We start from the raw sequence: 20023 nt of genomic DNA, 5'->3' as shown, positions 1-20023 counted from the left end.
GCCCGGCCAAAGGGATGGCCAAGGATGCACATCTAACCACATGTTGTCGATTAAAGAGGGAATTAAAGGGCATGTACATCACAAATCTCACAGACGCTTAAGGAGTTGAAGTCGCGAGCATAGATTCTATCATTTTGTATGCCTTTGGAAGCGTCGGGCTCCTCTTCATCGTCGCCGCGAAGAAAGAAGCTGGGATCGACTTGCAAACTGCCAAAGGAATTTATTCCTAGCCCCACTAAGTTAACACCTGCACTGTACATGCACTAAATGGCAAAGGTTTGCATTAATCTTTATACTATTTAAAAGAAATATGGTGTTCGGATCCTCATATCTTTAAAGATACTTTTCTAAGGAAAGAGGACAACAATCTCAAATTCTTGAAGAGCCTGAGGACTTCTATGGTACCAAAATATTAGGTTACAGAAATGTGCAATGCGGAGAAGGCAAAGGAAACGTGTATCCAACATGGCCAAGTGAAGATTATAGTGGTAAATCATATCTACAACAACTCCTGGATCAAATACTAGTTCCAATAATATTCATCTTACTAACTGATCATACCTGACAAACAGTATAATATTCAGTTGCAAGATATAGATCATCAATTGATACATTAAACAACCGGTAGATCTGAAGCTATTCTTCATTACCAAGAGCAGCCAGTCATTCATGACACTCATGAGTTTGGGGCTTGCAACAAAGCTACATAACTAAACAATTTTCTTCTGCAGTCATTCCTGGTGATGTTAGTTGCAAAGATGCCGACCCAGAATTCGCTGGGAACTTCTAGCTGAGATCCTTAAGCCGCAAGTCTGTCGACACGGATGTGTACGGTCAATTCGCCAGATGGGTTATCGGCGAGTTCTGGGGGAACCAGCAGGAAGAACTTGCCCAACTGAACTCCACCTGACAGCGAGCTGCTCGACACAAGTGGGTCCTTCTGGAACACAAGCCCCCCCTCAGCTTTTCCACCAACAACACTGTTAGCAGCAGAGATGTTGCATGAATAGTTTGGTCCAGATTCACAAGGCCTGACACAGACCATGGAGAGAGCATTGCCGATTCCCGCCAGAGTGTTGGTCAGGAGGAAAATGGACTGGTCTTCCCCGACAAGGAGGGTGAAACGGTGGTCATGAGGAATGGATACCTTCAGTGGCTTGTTGTAGCTGAAGTTGGTTGGCGACCATCCGTGCGCGGTGATGAAGTGCTCCAGAAGGCAACATACTGCCCCTCTGAAAGTGCAGTCAGTCTCTGGGCAGTGGCATGGAGCATGTGTGCATTGGCTTTCATGCTTCTCTTTCTCATGGTATCTGACGGACTCATTGCAGCCATATGTTTGGTTTGAGCATGGAACTTTGATGGCGTTGATGAATAGCTCTAGTTCGACACAACGGCGGTAACTCGTGGTTTTGCAACACAGATCACAAAAGATCTCTAACTTCAAAGCGTGCCCGTCCAGACGGAGCTTTTCTAGGCACGGAGAACACAAAACATGCCCAGCCTCACACTGAAGAAATATAAGAAAATTAGCATAACCTTCAGCAGCAATATATAATGGATAATAAAGTGGAGAAATAAAAGATTAGGAGAAACGCACAACAGTGTGCAATGCCTCTGCCTCTCCTCGGTCATTTTATCAGTTCATAACAACAGTATACAGGGTGCAATGCGAGCAGAAACAAAAGGATATCGATAACCTAGTACATTGTAAGAGATCAGCCGCCCTAGAATTTACTCCCCACTAGATTGAAAACAGGCTGCTGGTCAGTTGTGACATGGCAAATTGTATTCTTTTTTTTTTGCGAGAAAAATTGTATTCAGTTTGGAAACAAACAGTTTAAGATCCGGGGTACATAGTAAGACAGCAGCTAAACTATTATTTGACTACTACCCACAAGATTCGAAACTGAGTCCTAATTGCTTTCAGCTTTGACCTTTGAGACACCAACAAGATCCTACACGATGCCAATTTAGTAATCCTCGGAAGAACTCCAGCAGCCAAGCTATTGATCAGACAACCCAAACTGCTGGGGCTGGATGTTTAATGAAGTATAATATGAGGGATTTGCCAATTCAGGTTCCCCAAAATTCAGTGGAATAATTGATCTCTCAGTGAATTGCTGGGATGTAGGGAAGGTATAGAGAGTGCAGTTAGGCTTGGACTTCGTAATGTCATACTCCAAACAGACTGCATGTCAGACAACGGGAATAATAGAAGGATTGTATTCATATTTTGAAAGAACTGAAGATGTTACGCAGCTCATTCCAGAGATTTAAGCTTCAATATATTAATGTTGATGCCAATCGTGGTGTTCATTAGTGTGCAAAACAAGATCTTAGCATAGACTAGTGTTTGCGCTTATGCAACTCCTGGCTTTTCTGATAGAAAATGTTCAATTATAATGGAATTTTTTGAATCGTAATAAAGAGTAAATTACTTCAAAAAGAAAACCACAACATGCGGTGAGCAGTCATAATTGAATTTCAGAGAAAATGGCAGGCAACTTACGCCATGATTGATGTCTATATGAAATACTCCCTCCGGTCGTAATAAATCGACGCGAGCTATGAATGACCTACGTATGTAGGTTTGTCACGTCGATTAAAGGTGACCAGAGGGAGTATCTGCTAACGTAGCATTTCATTACAACCCACCAGATTGGAAACTGAGTCTTAACAATAAAGATCCTACAAAGGTCACTTAGTCATCGACTCATCGTAGCAAGAACAGCACAAGTAAATGGAACATTTCTTTGCTTCCTTGAAAAGCAAAAAAAATGAGCAACTGAAATTTATACCATCTAAATGATGATCCACTGGCATTCTTAAATTTCAATGAGAACAGCAGGAAGTTAAAACTTTGCATGCAGAAACTATGTGTTCTGCTGCTACTACCCAAGGAGAAAAGGTTCTTGTTTTTACTCCTAAAAAGTGTTTAAATGGATTTACTCTTGGGAAGAAGAAAGAACAAAGGCATCCATACATCCACAGAGAGTAAAGAGTAAGCGGGACAAGATTCAAGTGCCATAGGCACCAATAGACTGATCAGTGGTAAACTAGCATCTATGTACATAGTAAGATAGCTAAGATATAATTCCACTACCACCCACTGGACAGAAATTGGACACCATCAATTAAGATCCTACACAGCAAGAGACTGGCTTTTTTTTTCGAAATGGGGGAGCAAGAGACTAGCTAAACTAGCATTTCACCACTACCCAGTAGATTGCAAACTGAGTCCAAACTGCTACATTCAGCTTTCAACAGAGATCAGCCATTTGGTCATCCTAGCAATTAGGCTGCCAAAATGTTAATCCACAGACATACACATTTATAGTATGTATCAGCGTATCACAGCCTTACAGCTACTTTCAGGAAGAAAAGGTTATTATTTTTACTGCCAAGACGATCAGAAAAAAATCTACTCCCTCCGTCCCTAAAGGATGTCTTAGATTTAGCGTCTAGATAAATCTAAGTTTAGACAAATCTAAGACATCCTTCGTGGGACGAAGGGAGTAAATTATATTCAGTCTTGAGACAGATCCTACATAGTACGAACGTAGCTAAACTAGCATTTGCGTACTACTCACTATATTGGAACTGAGTCCTAATTGCTTTAAGCTTTGAGACATTAACAAGTAAGACCTTACATGGTGCCAATATACAAAACCTAACAAGAACTCCAGCAGCCGAGAAATTGTTTTTAAATTTCAGAAGAAATGGCAGGCAAATTTTACTGCTGTCTATTTTCAATATGTGCTAAATTAGCATTTCATTTCTACCCACTAGATTGGAAACAGAGCCCTAACTGTTGCATTCAGTTTACACCAACCAACAATAGAGATCTTACATGGGGAACATTTGGTCATCTAGCAAGAACAGCAGTAGTCGAAAGTAAATGGAACCAAAAAAAAAACCTTCTTTGAAAATCAAAACTGGAATAACTGCAATTTATGCCACCAAAATGTCAATCCACCGACATATCAGAGAAAACGGCAGTACATATTCAGTTTGCTGGCTCACGTACATTATGTTCTACAGCCTACAGCTCTAACAGAGAGAAAAGTTTTAGCTTTTACTCCCAACAACAATCAGAAAAAACAATTTGAATCCATCTAATCTTAGGAAGATGAACCGGCAGAGGCATTCAAGCACAGATACTAAAAGAGCAAATGCAGAAACAGGAATCGAATGCAGGCAGGCGGCTATGGACCGACGATTACCTTGAAGATGGGTGGCTTGAGGGGCTCGAGGCAGATCCTGCAGAGGAGGGCCTCGGAGCTTATCTTGATTGCTATCTCGCCATCCGGCCTCCCCTCTTCCGCCGCCGCCCCGTCTGGCCTCGCTCCAACCTCCGTCCCCGTCTTGATCCTCCTGCACACTGCTACTTCCGCCATGGTGAGCTGCTCTTGCTGCGGCGCGGGACTGGCGCCGGATGCCTCGAAGCAGACGAGGAGAGGGAGGGTGTGCCCTTGTGGGTGGGGAGGGAATGTGCAACCTGAGATTTTGCTGAGGGTGGTGCGCGTAAATGACCAGCAGTTCACCATGTGCCTATCTAACAGAGGGGCTAGTGTGAACCAAATCCCAGTTTATCGGTTGAATCCTAACTTTAAGTCACAGTTCCGCGTACTTCAGCGCAACCGAAAATCCCAAAATGCAACCTTTCTTTCATGGGGGAAATATCGTCCCAGATTCTGCATCCATAGGATGCAGACGGCGGTTTTATTAGATTATTCACAACACCTTACAAGAGCAATATAAAAGATTAAACTCGAAGCCACCTCGCTAAACCTACAGAGGGATGAAGGGGTGACAATTTACCAACTCATATCATCCAAAAATCAAATGCCTTCCCAAGCCGCCCACTCCATCTTCAAGAGAGATCATCGCATTGATCATGCCAGACCTGCCATCGATGCCGCCACGGCGCCAGACGACTATACCATCCTACGTGTGTCCATCACACTGCATCCGTCCCGAGACACCATTGCACCATATCGTGGTGACTCAACGACGCCGACACAACAAAAGCACACCGCTCCACCTCAGCACCACCGCCATTCGTTGTCTTCTCCAAAAAAACGATGCCCCCAACAGGGAGAACGGCCTTGTGCGCCGCCATCGTCCGATCCGAGAGACCCGGGTCTAGAGTTTCCCCTCGAGCAGCCCAGGCGAAGAACGCAGACTGCAGAGACAATGCCTTCAACAAGGTAACGACGAAACGCGTCGCCATCATCCGCCATGATCGAAGTCCGGGCCGGCTTTCACCGGCAGCTGCTCCTCGCCATCGGGAGCTAGGCGCTGGATCGCAAGATCCGCCACTGCTAGCCACATAACTAGCCAATCTCCCCCGGCGAGAGAGAAGACCACCACCGCGGTGCCACGGTCAGCGGCACCTGACGCCTGCCACCTGTCACCAGGTCGACGCCGTCACCTCCATCGCCATCCAGGGCCATCGCCCTTGGTGCCGTGGTCCCAAACCTTGAGGAGGAGAGCACGAGATCCGCCCCCATCCGAGGCGAGGAAGGTGGAGAGGACCGCACCGCCCCCATCATCGCCAGGATCCGGGGCCACGCCGCCGCCTCCAACATCACCCCCCCCCCCCCCCCCGAGGAACGGAGGAGAGGCCGCGCCGCCATGTCCAGAGCCACGCCGCCATGTCCAGGGCTGGCACGTGTTCCTCAGCCGGGGTACCGTAGGAGCTTCCGCCGCCTCGCGCCGACACACTGAAGGGGATACATCTAAAAGTGCATGGAGCCCCCATGTGTGGTTTTGGTAATTAATGACAATCCCTATGGACTAATGTTTGCATTAAGTTATATTTGTAGGTGTTGTCCATAGGCAATGCTTGAACCATATGTTGGCTTCAAGGTTGCAATAAGAAGAAATTGATGAAGGATATCAAGTGTCAAGTATGTCTTGAAGATGAAGATGAAGTGAGCCCTCAAGTTACTTCAAGACATCAACATGATGAATAATGAAGAAATGGAGTGCAAGTTCAAGATGAGCCAACTCGGAGAGATCATATGCTTGAATCTTGCCATCCATATGGTGATCATGGATATGTGAAGATGCGTCGAAAAAAAGCTCTCCCGTAGTGGAGTATTGGGGAGAGCTCTCCCATAGTGGAGTATGGGGGAGCATTTTGCATGTCTTCATCTAGCAAGCACAATCAAGAAAGGCGTTCCATCTTGTTGCGGTCAAGACAGTCATCATCAAGCTCAAGTGGAATGCGCAAGGTTAAGGTTTGCTCTTGATAGGGTTTCTTTCTCATCGGTCTCATGGTGTAGTTGGAGATTGGTTTATAGTTTAGTTGCCGTACTATCAAGAGGGCTCTCGAGTGAGTAACTCGATCGTATCCTTCAGAGAGCTCAAACCTTTGCATTCTTGCATCATCTTTCTTGGTTGTTATTTGGATCTTATCCATGAGGTGATTTATAGCTTGTGGTTATTTCCATATCAAGCTCTAGTTCATCGAAAACGGATTCCGCATGAATCACTTGTTGCGTTTTCGATATTGGAGTTTTTCTCGGTTTCTCCTATTGAGAGGTTTCACTCTAAAATACATAGAAAAACCTACCCCACTTGTTCTTAAGCTTTTCACTCTTTGTGGGGTATCTCTAGTCATATTCTTTACAACAAAACTGGTTTCACCTAAATCCGAGTTTTCTAACTCAAGTTGTTGCATTTTCCATATTGGAGGTTTTACCGGTTTGCCTTTTATAGATAGGTAAAACCTTTATTAATTTGTTTCTATCCTACTTTGCTGGACTATGATGTTTCTATGCATATTGTTGTAGAGCTCGTTGTTGTGATTTCAACGAGCCCAAGATCATCGAAATCGGAGTCCGGATGCAAAAGTTCTTAAGGTTTTCGTATGGGTGTTTAAGTAAAAACGTTTGGTGAGGATGGGCCCTGGCCGGAGCCTCCACCCAGCCCACGGCTGGAGCCTCCAGGCGAGGTACCGCCCGTGGTACCGGATTATCGCCAAGTGAGGCAGTTTTGTTCCAGGGCTTTGGGGCGGCTCGGCGGTACCTCGGCCGGTACCGCGGACGGAGGCTCCGGCCTCCTCCTCCCGGCCCGCAGCTGCTTGGCCGGCCTGGACACGTGTCCACCTCCCAGTCGCCGCGCCGGATCGACCTCCATCTCCAACGGGCAGATTTTTTTAGCCCCTTTTTAAGTCTTGTTTCCTCTCTCTCTCTTAGCACTTCTTCTTCAACCTTTGGCTCTCCACCATTGTTGCATCTTGAGAGCTCCTCCTCTCCCCCAATCCCTCAATGATTCTTGCTCAAATTCGAGGAAAAGAGAGAGGTGGTCTAGATCTATATTTGCACCAATCAAATTCCCCTCTTTGTGAGGGAATCTCTAGATCTAGATCTTGGAGAGAAATTTTGTGTTCCTCTTCTTATATTGTTCTTCCTCTCTTATTCCCCCAATAGCTTTAGTAGCTTTGTTGGAATTTGAGAGTGGAGGATTTGGACATCTTTGTGGTGTTCTTGCCATTGCATTTGGTGCATCGGTTTGAGTTCTCCACGGTGATTCGTGGAAGTGAAAGCAAGAAGATTGTTACTCTTGGGTCTTTGGACCCTAGACGGCTTAGTGGCCTTTGTGGAATCTTTGTGGTGTTCTTGGGGACTCCAATTAAGTTGTGGAGATTCTTCAAGGGCAAGTCCTTAGTGGCATCTTAGTGGTGTTCTTGGGGACTCCAATTTAGTTGTGGAGATTCTTCAAGGGCAAGGCCTTTGTGGCAATTTGTTGGGAGCCTCCAATTAAGTTGTGGAGATAGCCCCAAGCTTTGTGCGGGTTCGGTAACCTCCCTAAGGTTACATAGTGGATCGAGGACATCCCTCTTGGTGGGAATTCTCGAGGAGAATACGGTGGCCCTCGTGCATTTGGAGTGACTTGTCCTCCACACCGCTCCAACGGAGAGTAGCACTCGCAAGAGTGTGAACTTCGGGCTACATCGTCGTCTCCCGCGTGCCTCGGCTATCTCTATACCCGAGCTCCTTACTTATGCACTTTAATTTGTGATAGCCATCGTGCTTGAAGTTATATATCTTGCTATCACATAGTTGCTTGTATTGCTTAGCATAAGGTGTTGGTGCACATAGGTGAACCATAGTATATAGGCTTTGGGCTTGACAAAGTAAACGCTAGTTTTATTCCGCATTTGTTAAGCCCATATCGTAAAAGTTTTATATCGCCTATTCACCCCCCCTCTAGGCGACATCCGTGTCCTTTCAATTGGTATCAGAGCAAGGTCTCTCATTCTTAGGCTTCACCGCCTTGAGAGTAAAGATGTCGGTTAGGGGATTAGTGCACAATAACTTGTTTATATTTGATGGCACAAATTATGATCTATGGAAAATTTATGTGCTTAATATTTTACAGGGTATGTCCCCGGACATGGAGCGATTTCTTGACATGGGTTTTTCTTCTCCTAAGGATCCTCAAAATTTATCTCTCGAGGAGGAGAAAAACTCTTGCCTCGATGCTCTTGCTTCTCATGTGTTTTCCATTGTTGTGAGCAATGTAGTTACTTCTTCAATCATGCCTTTTGGGAGCTCTCATGAATTATGGACAAAGCTTCAAGACAAATATGATGTGTCCAATATTATTGAGGATGATTGTATTGCTTCCACTTCCGGCCGTGATGAGTTCTCATCTTCATCCACTTCACCAAAGTGTGGTAAGACACAAGGTAATGATATGGTGAGTGGTGATGAAAATTGCAATATTGATATTGAGCTTACTATTGATGATTCTTCATCTCTATCTCATTACAAAGTTTCATCTTCGGACTTAAACACATCTAGCACTAGAAATGATTTACATGCTTGTGTTGATAGTCCTTGCATATCATGTGTAAGTTGCTTGAATAAATCTTATGAGTATATGCTTGATTTGTCTTGTGGCCATGATAAAAATGCTTCTATTTCCTCTAGTTGTTGTGTGGCTAACAATGTAGAGGAAACCAAAGATTCTATTGGTCAAGACAAGATCTTGAAAGGAGCCTCAAGTAACTCCTCATCTTTATCTCACGGTTCTCATATATGTCTTATGGCCAAGGGTTCCACGGTATCTCCTACCATGGAACCTAATATTTCTCGTGGGGATAAGGATGAGGATGATTATGAAGAAGATGATTGGGTTGTCTCTCTACGCGATAAGGGTAAGAGTGTTTTCAAGGTTATTTGCAAAGATAAAATTGCTTGCTCTCACTTCTTTGAAATCTTGACTACCGCTATTGAGAGCCAAAAGCTTATTTGGATGCATGAGAACTCCATTGATAAAAAGGGTGCTCTTGAACGTGAGTATGCCAATGATGTGGCATCCCTAAAGGATGAACTTGAAGAAGAACAAAGGGATTTCTATTTTCGTGCCCTCGGTTCCTTAGTTATGCTCAGTTTTCCCCAGCTCCTTAGTTTTTCCTCAGTTTTCCCCAAGACCTTGTCCGAAACCATCACAGATGCTGTAACGGCCGGTTGCCCGACGGTTGACCGTTATCTTCTGACTAGTGGGGCCACGTAGAGCCCGCAAAGACACGTCAGACCATCCATCTTTGTTTGACCGTAAGCATCGTTGTATCCCTGACCAAAACACGCATGAGTGGGGCTTCGGTATATCGAATGACAAGTGGGCCATGGCGCTGATACAAGGGGCAATACACGGGTAGGAATAGATTTTTAAACGAAGCTCTACAGCGATGGCACGGAGGAGGTGGCCTGCGGGGTGCCGAGATGAGATCGACGTCCACAAAGAACTGCATGAGGCGAGACCAGACGCATTAGATAGATATGAACTAGACGCGTTTAACCATGCAAAGAAGAGAAGAAATGGTTGACGACATCGACGACTACCTCAAAACTTTGACTGACCGTGTCCGACACGAACGCGAGCAATGTAGAGAAAACTAGTGTCTCTCCTTTCTGGCGTGTATAGATGGGTGCTAGAAGAGTGTGGTGGCGAAGGGAAGACCTCGCGGTGGTCTGTGGCGTCCAGCATAGCGGGGCGGCGTGGCCGTGCCCACATCGGCGTGGATGCATGTTCGGCATTGGCATCAGCATGTACATTCGGCATTGGCCTCGGCGGTATCTCTGGTGTGTCAGTGATCGAATGAGGGGACGGGATTGAGGGTGCATCCCGACGGTGACCTAGCAGTGGCGTCGAGCATAGCCGTGCTGACCATGCCGATATCGGCATCGGCAAAGTTTGGAGGCTGTGGTGCTCGAATCAAGGAGGGATTTGTTTCTTGTACGCCAAAAGTGATTTGAAACAAGTTTCGTGTTGAAGGTTAGGTAACGAAAGTTTGTAACTAAGCCCAAAATTATACTAGCGCCATGGTGAGGTTCTTTTTGATAGAGCTATACGGTTGGGCAAACTTTTTTGACACTTTTTAGATAGGGTTCCTTGTTGTTACACGTATGGCATCATGTATGGCAAATTTGGGATCATTTGGAGATGTTCAAAAAAATCACTTTGGTTAAACGCATGCCGTTTCGTCTTACTGAAACCAGCTTTTCTAACAAGGTGATTTATTCTACCTTCTCTAAATGACCTCAAATTTCATACAGCTGATCTTCTATACATAGATAGATAGATTGTTTCGTTTTTATATTTTTCGAACTTTTTATTTCCCTTTATAATATCCAATTGATTTTCAGGTCAAAACCTCGAAAAACAGCATCATGTATGGCATCATTTTCGCCATAAATTTCAAATTTTGTGAAACTTTCCCTTTTAGATATTCCTTGTTGTTATAGATATAGCATAATGTATGCCAAATTTGGTTAGGTCTCACTGGAAACCAGCTTTTGTAACAAGTTAGGTTTTTTCGACCTTCTCAAAAGGGATTTTTTTCTACCTTCTCTAAATGACCTCAAAAATCATACAGACGATCTTCTATACAAAGATAGGTAGATTGTTTCGTTTTTACATTTTTTGAACTTTTATTTCCCTTTATAATACCCATTTGTTTTCAGGTCAAAACCTCGAAAGTTAACATAACTAGATGGTGAACCCTTCCAAACTTCAAATACAGAGATAGATAGATTGGTTTGTTTATTATGTTTACCGTGAATAGTAATGGCTACAAGAAATCGGTGATGGTCTATCATTTTTTGCGTGAGAAGTAATGGATACAACAAATCGGTGATGGTTTATCATTTTTTGCGTGAAAATTAATGGCTACAACAAATCGGTGATGGTTTATCATTTGGGATTTTCGTGAAAATTAATGGCTACAACAAATCGGTGACGGTTTATCATTTTTTGCGTGAAAATTTATGGCTACAACAAATCGGTGATGGTTTATCATTTTTTGCGTGAAAAGTAATGCCTAAAAGAGTTTATAATTTTTAGCGCGTGAAAATAAATACAGAAAACCGCCCTTTAGCATACTTAGAGAGTGGAAGGTAACCGCCGACAGTGAGAGAGAGGGGTTATCCTGCCCGTTAGACCATACGATCAACGGTCGGCGGGCACGATCCGCGTGACATGGGCTAGACCAATCAGGGCAATGTTGCACGTGTGAAAGAATTTGTGGAGGGAGAGGGCAAAACTGAGTAGTATCAAGAAACCAAGGGCACCTATGTAATAAACAGACTAAGGGATTCAAATATGAGATTTAAAAATGGAAAATGCGTGTTTTGTACAATAAAACCCATCTTGGCCTATCTCAAACTATTTGCAATACAAATATACATGAGTGTGAGAATTGTGGCCTCATTTAGACAAAGTATGTTTTGGGGAAAGCTGTTTTGGGAAGGGCTTATTGTGGAAAACCATGCACCTTCATAGCTACTAGGTGATTTGAGAAGGCCTTTGAGAAGTGGCAATTTATGGTAAAACTTGATTTATCTATGACTTATCTATGTTTTGAGAATTGGCAATTTGTGGTAAAGACTCCATGAGTATGTGCCACTATTTTTCAGAATTTTTTGCACATTAAATGACTCATTTAACTAGTTAATCCCATTTGTTGACTATCTGTTGACCAGCTACTTGAGGGTAAAACTGAGCATATTGCACTAGCCAGTATTAGCACTCAAGGGGAAAACTAAGCACACAAAAATGCTAGTATAATGCTCGAGGTTATACCTGAGTATATCTAAATTTCCAGGGTTAGACTCGAGGACGCGTGTTGCGGTGCAGAAATGAAAGACGTGCAATTATTGACGCGTAGACGCCGGTCGCGGTGCAGAAGTCGAAGACGTGCAATCGTGGACGAGTGGCGTATTGCAGAAGTCCAAGACGTGCAGATGTGCAGCGGTGGACGCGTAGGACGCGGGTCGCATTAACCACCCCTTGCCTTTATAGACGCCTCCTCCCACTATCTCTGTCACTCTCACTCGCCTACGCAACGCCGCATCTCTCACATCCCATCATCTTCTCCAAAGCAAAAAAACCCTCTCCCTCTTCCTCTCCTCTGCCGGCGAGATGGACAAGGAGAATGCCAATCCCATCGTCCACGGCGCCGTCGGCTCCAAGCGCGACGCCTCCCTCTTCGACGTCGTCCCCTCAACGGACGTCGCCGCCGCCTCCGCCTGTGCATCGGAGGCTGCTGCCGCCGGTCGCGGTCAGATCCCGCCGGGATATGACCCCTACGAACCGGTGCCGTACATCCCGCCCCCGAACCCCTACGACACCTCCATAGAGGACCCATGGAACGAGGTAACTACGGTTTGCTTCCTTTTTTGTTCCCCATTCCTTTTTGAACCCTATTTGTGCTGGTGTAGATGGATCTGTGGATGGATGAGTATTGGGCTAATATTTGCGCCGATTTTATTCCAATTTTGCTTTGATCCCTCCTTGATTTCGTTTAAGATTTGGGGTTCGGCCATTCGGTTAATTTATGCAAGTAATAATGGGACTCAATCAGTTAATTTATGCAAGTAATCATAGGATCTCAATCAGTTATTTTATGCACGAATCAAAAGATATCAACCGTTTAATTTTGCAAATAATCTGGAATGTGTTCAAGTTCAGATCTGGAATCTGTTTCTTTGCCTATGATGAATCGGTGGGCACTGATTTTTACAGGGAGGGTTCAGCGAACCATTTCTGTGTACAAATCTATTGTGCATGAGCTTTGGTTCGCTTACACCGTCCCTGTAGACATATAATCGTGTCCACTCTAACTGAGGCTGCCTCTGTTTTTCCTAACTTTGTTATCATGCACGTTAGTCATCGTTGCAACTCATTCACTAATAAATTCCCGTTTGATATGGATCAGCTGTCTGGCAGCGATGTCGGCAGCGACGACGAGCACCATGACGTCAAGACTCGCCAAAGTCTTTGCGGAGGCTGCAGGTCGGCCAGTACGTCTCCTACCTCGCCGTCGCCAAGGGTGTCTACAGGTGCCCCTTCTGCACTAGGAGGCTCGGCGGCACTGACTTCAACTGCCTCCTCACGCATGCCGAGAACATCGGCCACACCAACCCCAAGGTCGGCGCGTCGGTGAACCCCAACTCCTTCCGCGCCAAGCACTTGGCGCTCGGCATGCACCTCCGCAGCATCCAGCGGGTGGAGATCTCCGGTGGGTGCATGCCTCCGCTCAAGCCCAAGGCTCCCAAGGGGAGCAACAAGTGGAGGCAGAGGCAGATGGGGTAGGCGGAGTCCTGGACGTGTGCTGCTGCTGCCTCCTCCATTTTGTTGTTGGGATCCCTTTGTTGTTAGCTAGGGATCCCTCGTTGTTATGTTGTTAGTATGATGGTGCTGTACTGCTGTGAAGAACCTCGAACCCTACTATGTTTGGCTGCTGAATGCAGCTTATTATCTATATTATCTATCCCTATTCTACTATATGACCTTTGTGAATTTATCGTACATTCCCTGTAGATTTGCTTCTAGATTTAACTACATACATATGGACCAGATGGAGTACTAGATTGGGCTCCCTACTAGATTTACTGCCATATTGGGCAAACAACGAGGGCCAAAAGGCACAAATAATAATTGAAGAAAGACAGAAATGCAAGCTTCTCTAGATTTGATACTAATTAGGTGAAAAAAGGCAGAGAGAAGGAGGCAGAAAAGGTACTCTTAAAAGGGAAATGCCAATGGCCGAGAGAGACAAAACCTAGCTCCTGCTCATGTGCAACCAAACGCTATCTCGTCCTGTCCCACGCGGTCCCTTTCTACCAGCCCCACGCGACGCGGGCCCACACGACGCGGCCCCACACGTCAGCACGGAGCGGTCAACTTAACGGGAATCCTGCCGTCTGAGCTGCTTCTGCGGGTTTCAAACAAGCACTTGGGGAAAACTGAGGAAAAACTAAGGAGCTGGGGAAAACTGAGCACAACTAAGGAACTGAGGGCACGAAAATAGAAATCCCAAGAACAAACCACCAAGGAAGATCTTGAGGAGACCTTTGCTCTAGAATTGTCTAGAGAAAAGGAAAACCATGATAGAGCTCTTGAGATGGCAAATGAACTAAAGCTAAAAAATGATAAGCTTGTGTTTGTTAATGCTAAACTCCTTGAGGATCTTGAGCAACTCAAAAAGGGCTCAAGGGTCATTGAGAGTGCACTCACTAAACTCACCGAATCGCATGAGAAACTTAAAGATTCGTATCTAAAAGAGCATGCAAACTTGCCTTCTCCTATTGCTATTAATAATGATGCTTGTGCTACTAACTCTACTTCTTGTGAAGCATCTATCTTGAAGGAGAATGTTGAGCTAAGGGCTCAACTTGATTTGCTAACTAGCAATTATGGGAAATTGGAAGAAAATCATGGAAAGCTTGCTAGCTCCCATGAGGATCTTCTAGCCTCTCATGATATGCTAAAGTTAGCTCATGAGGCTATCATATCTAAGGCAACACCTTGTGAGCCTCATGTGGGTACTAGCACTACTACTCAAAATGTTATATTGCCATGTGCTAGTCCTAGTAATTCATCCACTCATAGTATTGCTAAATCTTGTGATGATTATCTTCCTTGCCTTGTTGCTCTAACAATGAAGGTTCTACTTCCTCTAGTACTTGTGTTGTTACTAACCATGTAGAGGAAATCAAAGAGCTCAAGGCCCAAGTCTCTTCTTTGAAGAACGACTTGGTAAATAGTCATGAAGGGAAATGCAAACTTGACAAGATGTTGAGTGTGCAACAATCCCCCAATGACAAGAGTGGACTTGGATTCAACTCCAACGACAAGAACAAGTCCAAGAACAACAAGATTAAGAAGGGCCAATTACAAGTCAAAGACCCGGCCAAGATTGTTTGCTTCAAGTGCAAAATTGAAGGGCATCATGTTAGATCTTGCCCTTTGAAGAAGAAGCAAAAAGGGAAGCGGCCTCAAGCTCAAACTCATATTCAACCTCAAGTTGAAGAAATGCCACTTCCCAAGAAGAATCAAGCCAATGCTCCCATTATGGAGAAATCTAGTGAGAAGAAGGAGAAGAAAATAACTTGCTACATATGCCGTGAGAAGGGCCACATCTCCTCCTTTTGCACTATTGGTACCTCATCCAACTCTATCACCATTGATGATGTTTATTCTCTTCGCAAGGATGAGGGTGGCAATGTGTTTGCCAAATATGTTGGTGCTCAAAGTGGTGTCAAGAAAAGAACCATTTGGGTTGCCAAGCCTATTGTGACTAACCTCTTAGGACCCAACTTAGTTGGGGACCAAAAATCCAAAACTTGATCAATAGGTGCTTGTTGGAGGGCATTGGAGACTTGGCTAAATCATGAGGAATTAAGTGATCTTCATCATTTATATTATCTCAAGCCAAGTCTCTTGGTTATCTTGCTTCTATCATATACTCAATGTTCCTCTTTGCGGTAACATGTGCTTAACTCATTTATATTGAAAGTTACTCGCCCCTTTGCATGTGTTAGTTTTGTTCCTAATATGTGTTTGTATATGTTGTGCTTCCTACTTGCTTCTCTTGAGAAATCAAGTCTATGAATATTGGGTTGCACACCATGTATTTGTGTTTGTGTTGGAGCCACTTTGCATCTTGTTGTATCTTATATGGCTCTTATGAGCGATTAATGGACTATCCCATTTTGGGGGAGTGATATTCCTTTTGGAATTTCATGATCCTAAACAATGTGTGTACATGAGGAATATCACTTAGAATTGATATTGCAATATTATCTAGTCTCTATGTGGTATGTCATCTTCATGAGAAATTCTAATTCTAATGTCCATTAATATCTCTAGTTTGATCTTATTTGCCTCTTGTGAAAATAAATTCCTTATCACATTATGGGGGAGTAATAAGCTTTGTGCATATTACAAGCCTATAAACTATGAACATTGGAGGTTGTGTCACATAGAATTGATACCGTAAATTATCTCTCTCCTATGTGGCATGTTTGCTCAAACAAGTTCCAATTTGCTTAAATGGTTTCATTGATAATATCTTTGTGGATCTTTTTTTGTGAAAGCTTTTCTTGGCATGGTTTTTCACAACATGTACCTCAATACACTTTTGGGAAACCATGTGCTTCAAGTCATTCTATTGATTGCTTTGCATGTTGGCATGAATGCTATTAATTTCTTTGCATGTTGGTATGACTAATTGAAGCTATCAAGAAACTCTCTTTGCATGATGGTTAACTCTTATCTTTTACCATATGCTTTATTTGTTGTAAATATGATCTTTTGTGTACCTACAAACTACCACCCGGAAATATTTCCTAATACCTCTTGTCCAAGGACAATTGGTAATCTATTATGAGGTAGATTTTTATTGATCATATTTACATTGGCTCTTGTATTCAAATTGCCTTATTTATTGCCATGAATTTGTTTTGCTTTGACTCCCATGTGTCTTCCTTGCATCTTATGGATCTAATTTGTCTATTCAAACTTTCTTAGCATTTTAGTAGATATAGGTAGTGTGATGATCCTAGTTTTGTGCATTTTGTATTCATATGAAAAATCCTAGATAATGCACTAATCTTGGGGGAGCTCTTCTATATTTGTTAGAATGCTTAACATCTCTTGATCATTATAAAAAATTGGTTTTGGGAGACATAAAATTTTCTTGTTGGTACTTTGTGCCATCATAAAAAAGTCTCGAGGGTTTGGTTTATTTGTTGGAACCTTGCTCTCTTGGGAGTTGGTTATCTCATTCCTTTGTGTTTAGGCTTAATTAGCTTCTTATAATGAGATAAGTCTTTGGAGTTAATCTTGTGTTGATTTGATTCTTTGATATAATTTGGGCAACCATTGTCTCTTGATTTATTTGGTGTTTTGTCCAAATTGTATCTCCATTTGGTTCTTGAAAGTATTGTGCATGCATATTTAATATATGTATATCTTATGGCATGTGTTACTTTCTTTGATCCAATATATAGGGTAAACTCCATCAAATCCTAATTTGGTTAAGATGTGCATGAAATTCAATTTCATATCTATATGCACATAGTATTGTGGAGTTTCTCCTATATGTTGTAGTGTGTCTAACTACTTCGGACCCAATTAGTTTGGGGACCATTTTGTTCTTACCTTTGTGTTAGGTACAATGGATATGCATTGGATGCTTATCTCACTCTTGGAAAGAAGTGGTGACTCAATGGCAACTTGAGGCAACCTAGGATGGTCAACGAACACATATCTACTACATCCACACCAATGCTATCTTGGTAACAAGTATCTTCTCATGCATAATTTTCTTGTATCCAACCTTATGGTTGCATCTTGGCATGAATCTCTTGATTTGCAAATATTGTGCTTCTTGCAAAAGTCTTAATGAAACCTCTTTATTGTGAATGTGAGTAATTTGAGATGAGTGCATTTGTTGGGAAGTATACTAAATCATGCTCATGATTCATCCATCCCAACTATGCCTATCTAGCAATTTTATCACATATCAATTCCTCAAGGCTCTCACGTGTGCAATATAGATGAAAGTTCAAATTTAGTTCTTCTTTTGGTATCCTCGTTTGTGATACTTTTTGCCTTTCTCAATGCATCCCAACTATCTTCTATCCCTTGTTGATATTTGTGATGTATTTTAGTTTTTTGTGGTTGAAGTTCATGAATGTACAATAAGATAATATTGAGCCTTTGGCCATGCTATTAAGCAAAAATCTTATTGGTATATTGCATGACTTCGTCTTGGATATCATGCTATTTTTCTTGTGTATCTATTTGGTGTGTGCATGTTTCTTTGTGGATAAATATCTTTGTGATATTGCCCACTTAGAGAAACTTATACACATAAGAGATGATACGTCTCCATTTGATATCTTGTTTCTTTGTTGCGTGTTCATTGGTCATGCTAAGCAATATAATTCATGTAATACTATGATGATGCTTTTTGCTCATCCTTGTAATAGTCTTATAATATGCTTTATAATATCTTTCACATATTGTCTTGGTTGAGCCTGTTATTATGGTGCCTCTTACTTGTTGCTCAACTATTTTATCGTTGCAACTGTTAAGCTTTATTTTCAATCTATGATCTATTTGCAAATGTTTGTGTTTTAAATGATATTATGGGAGTGAGGATTCCATGTTATGCATATTGTATTCAAATACAACATTTTAATTTATGCATGTACCATGGGGAGCTTCCTCATTTTATTTAAGGCACTATTTTGTGGTGATCATTAGAGTTTCATTCACTTGGTATTTTTTTTTGTTTTGAATGATATTATGGGAGTGATGATTCCATGTTTTTGCACTTTATACACCAACGCAAATTGTCTAGTTTTGTGCACAAACCTTGGGGAGCTTCCTCATATTATTTAGAGCAATCTTCTTGATCTTATCATAATATATATCTTTCTTTTGGTATCTTCTTTGTGGTTCATTTGGTTGCTTGCTTCATTTGTTGAAGCTTCTTGACTTTGTTATATTTTTGCGATCTTTGATCCTATCTATAGTGTGATTCCTTCCGAATATTCGTCATTGATACGTGCATTTGATTCCACTCAAATTATGAGAAATGCACACGCTATGGAAGAACTCTCACTATATTGGCCTTCTAATTTTTTCACCCATTTCGGCAATTGGTGCCAATGGGGGAGAAGTTTGGAGGGTTTAAGGGAATTTGGTTACGTATTTTCTTTGTGCTTAAGCATGTGCCTTTATTGCATTGCATCTTGTTGCTTTGCATAGTTGAATATTTAGAGGAAACTCCACTTGGCTTTGAATGCCAATATATGCAATGAAAGTCAAGATCATTCACACATGCATATATTTTGGGGGAGTTTGCTCTATATATTCAACTTATTTGTTACTTAAATTCCTTATATAAACCCTCTCAAAGAGATTGTCATCAATTACCAAAATGGAGGAGATTGAAAGTGCATGGAGCCCCCATGTGTGGTTTTGGTAATTAATGACAATCCCTATGGACTAATGTTTGCATTGAGTTATATTTGTAGGTGTTGTCCATAGGCAATGCTTGAACCATATGTTGGCTTCAAGGTTGCAATAAGAAGAAATTGATGAAGGATATCAAGTGTCAAGTATGTCTTGAAGATGAAGATGAAGTGAGCCCTCAAGTTACTTCAAGACATCAACATGATGAAGAATGAAGAAATGGAGTGCAAGTTCAAGATGAGCCAACTCGGAGAGATCATATGCTTGAATCTTGCCATCCATATGGTGATCATGGATATGTGAAGATGCGTCGAAGAAAAAGCTCTCCCGTAGTGGAGTATGGGGGAGAGCTCTCCCATAGTGGAGTATGGGGGAGCATTTTGCATGTCTTCATCTAGCAAGCACAATCAAGAAAGGCGTTCCATCTTGTTGCGGTCAAGACAGTCATCATCAAGCTCAAGTGGAATGCGCAAGGTTAAGGTTTGCTCTTGATAGGGTTTCTTTCTCATCGGTCTCATGGTGTAGTTGGAGACCGGTTTATAGTTTAGTTGCCGTACTATCAAGAGGGCTCTCGAGTGAGTAACTCGATCGTATCCTTCGGAGAGCTCAAACCTTTGCATCCTTGAATCATCTTTCTTGGTTGTTATTTGGATCTTATCCATGAGGTGATTTAGAGCTTGTGGTTATTTCCATAGCAAGCTCTAGTTCATCGAAAACGGATTTCGCATGAATCACT

General features: G+C 42.7%; 1 protein-coding gene across 1 annotated transcript; it reads right to left on the bottom strand.

Annotated features, from left to right (window-relative positions):
* Positions 1-455: 455 nt before the first annotated feature.
* On the bottom strand, positions 456-4559 carry LOC127341033 (E3 ubiquitin-protein ligase SINA-like 10). The gene is made up of 2 exons (XM_051366800.2): positions 4224-4559; positions 456-1507 (listed from the first exon to the last, which is right to left on the bottom strand). The coding sequence occupies exons 1-2, from the start codon at positions 4545-4547 to the stop codon at positions 800-802; spliced, it is 1032 nt and encodes a 343-aa protein (XP_051222760.1). The 5' UTR covers positions 4548-4559; the 3' UTR covers positions 456-799.
* Between the last annotated feature and the right edge of the window lie 15464 nt (positions 4560-20023).

The sequence above is a fragment of the Lolium perenne genome, chromosome 3 (assembly GCF_019359855.2).
Source record: "Lolium perenne isolate Kyuss_39 chromosome 3, Kyuss_2.0, whole genome shotgun sequence".
NCBI classification, from domain to species: Eukaryota; Viridiplantae; Streptophyta; class Magnoliopsida; order Poales; family Poaceae; genus Lolium; species Lolium perenne.
Note: the sequence above shows the minus strand (reverse complement) of the source record. Positions and strands in the feature narration are given on the sequence as shown.

Coding starts and splice junctions, on each gene's coding strand:
- LOC127341033 (XM_051366800.2), bottom strand. CDS start 4,547: ATGGTGAACTGCTGGTCATTTACGCGCACCACCCTCAGCAAAATCTCA. Junction 1,508..4,223: donor TCAAGCCACCCATCTTCAAG/GTAATCGTCGGT, acceptor ATATTTCTTCAG/TGTGAGGCTGGGCATGTTTT.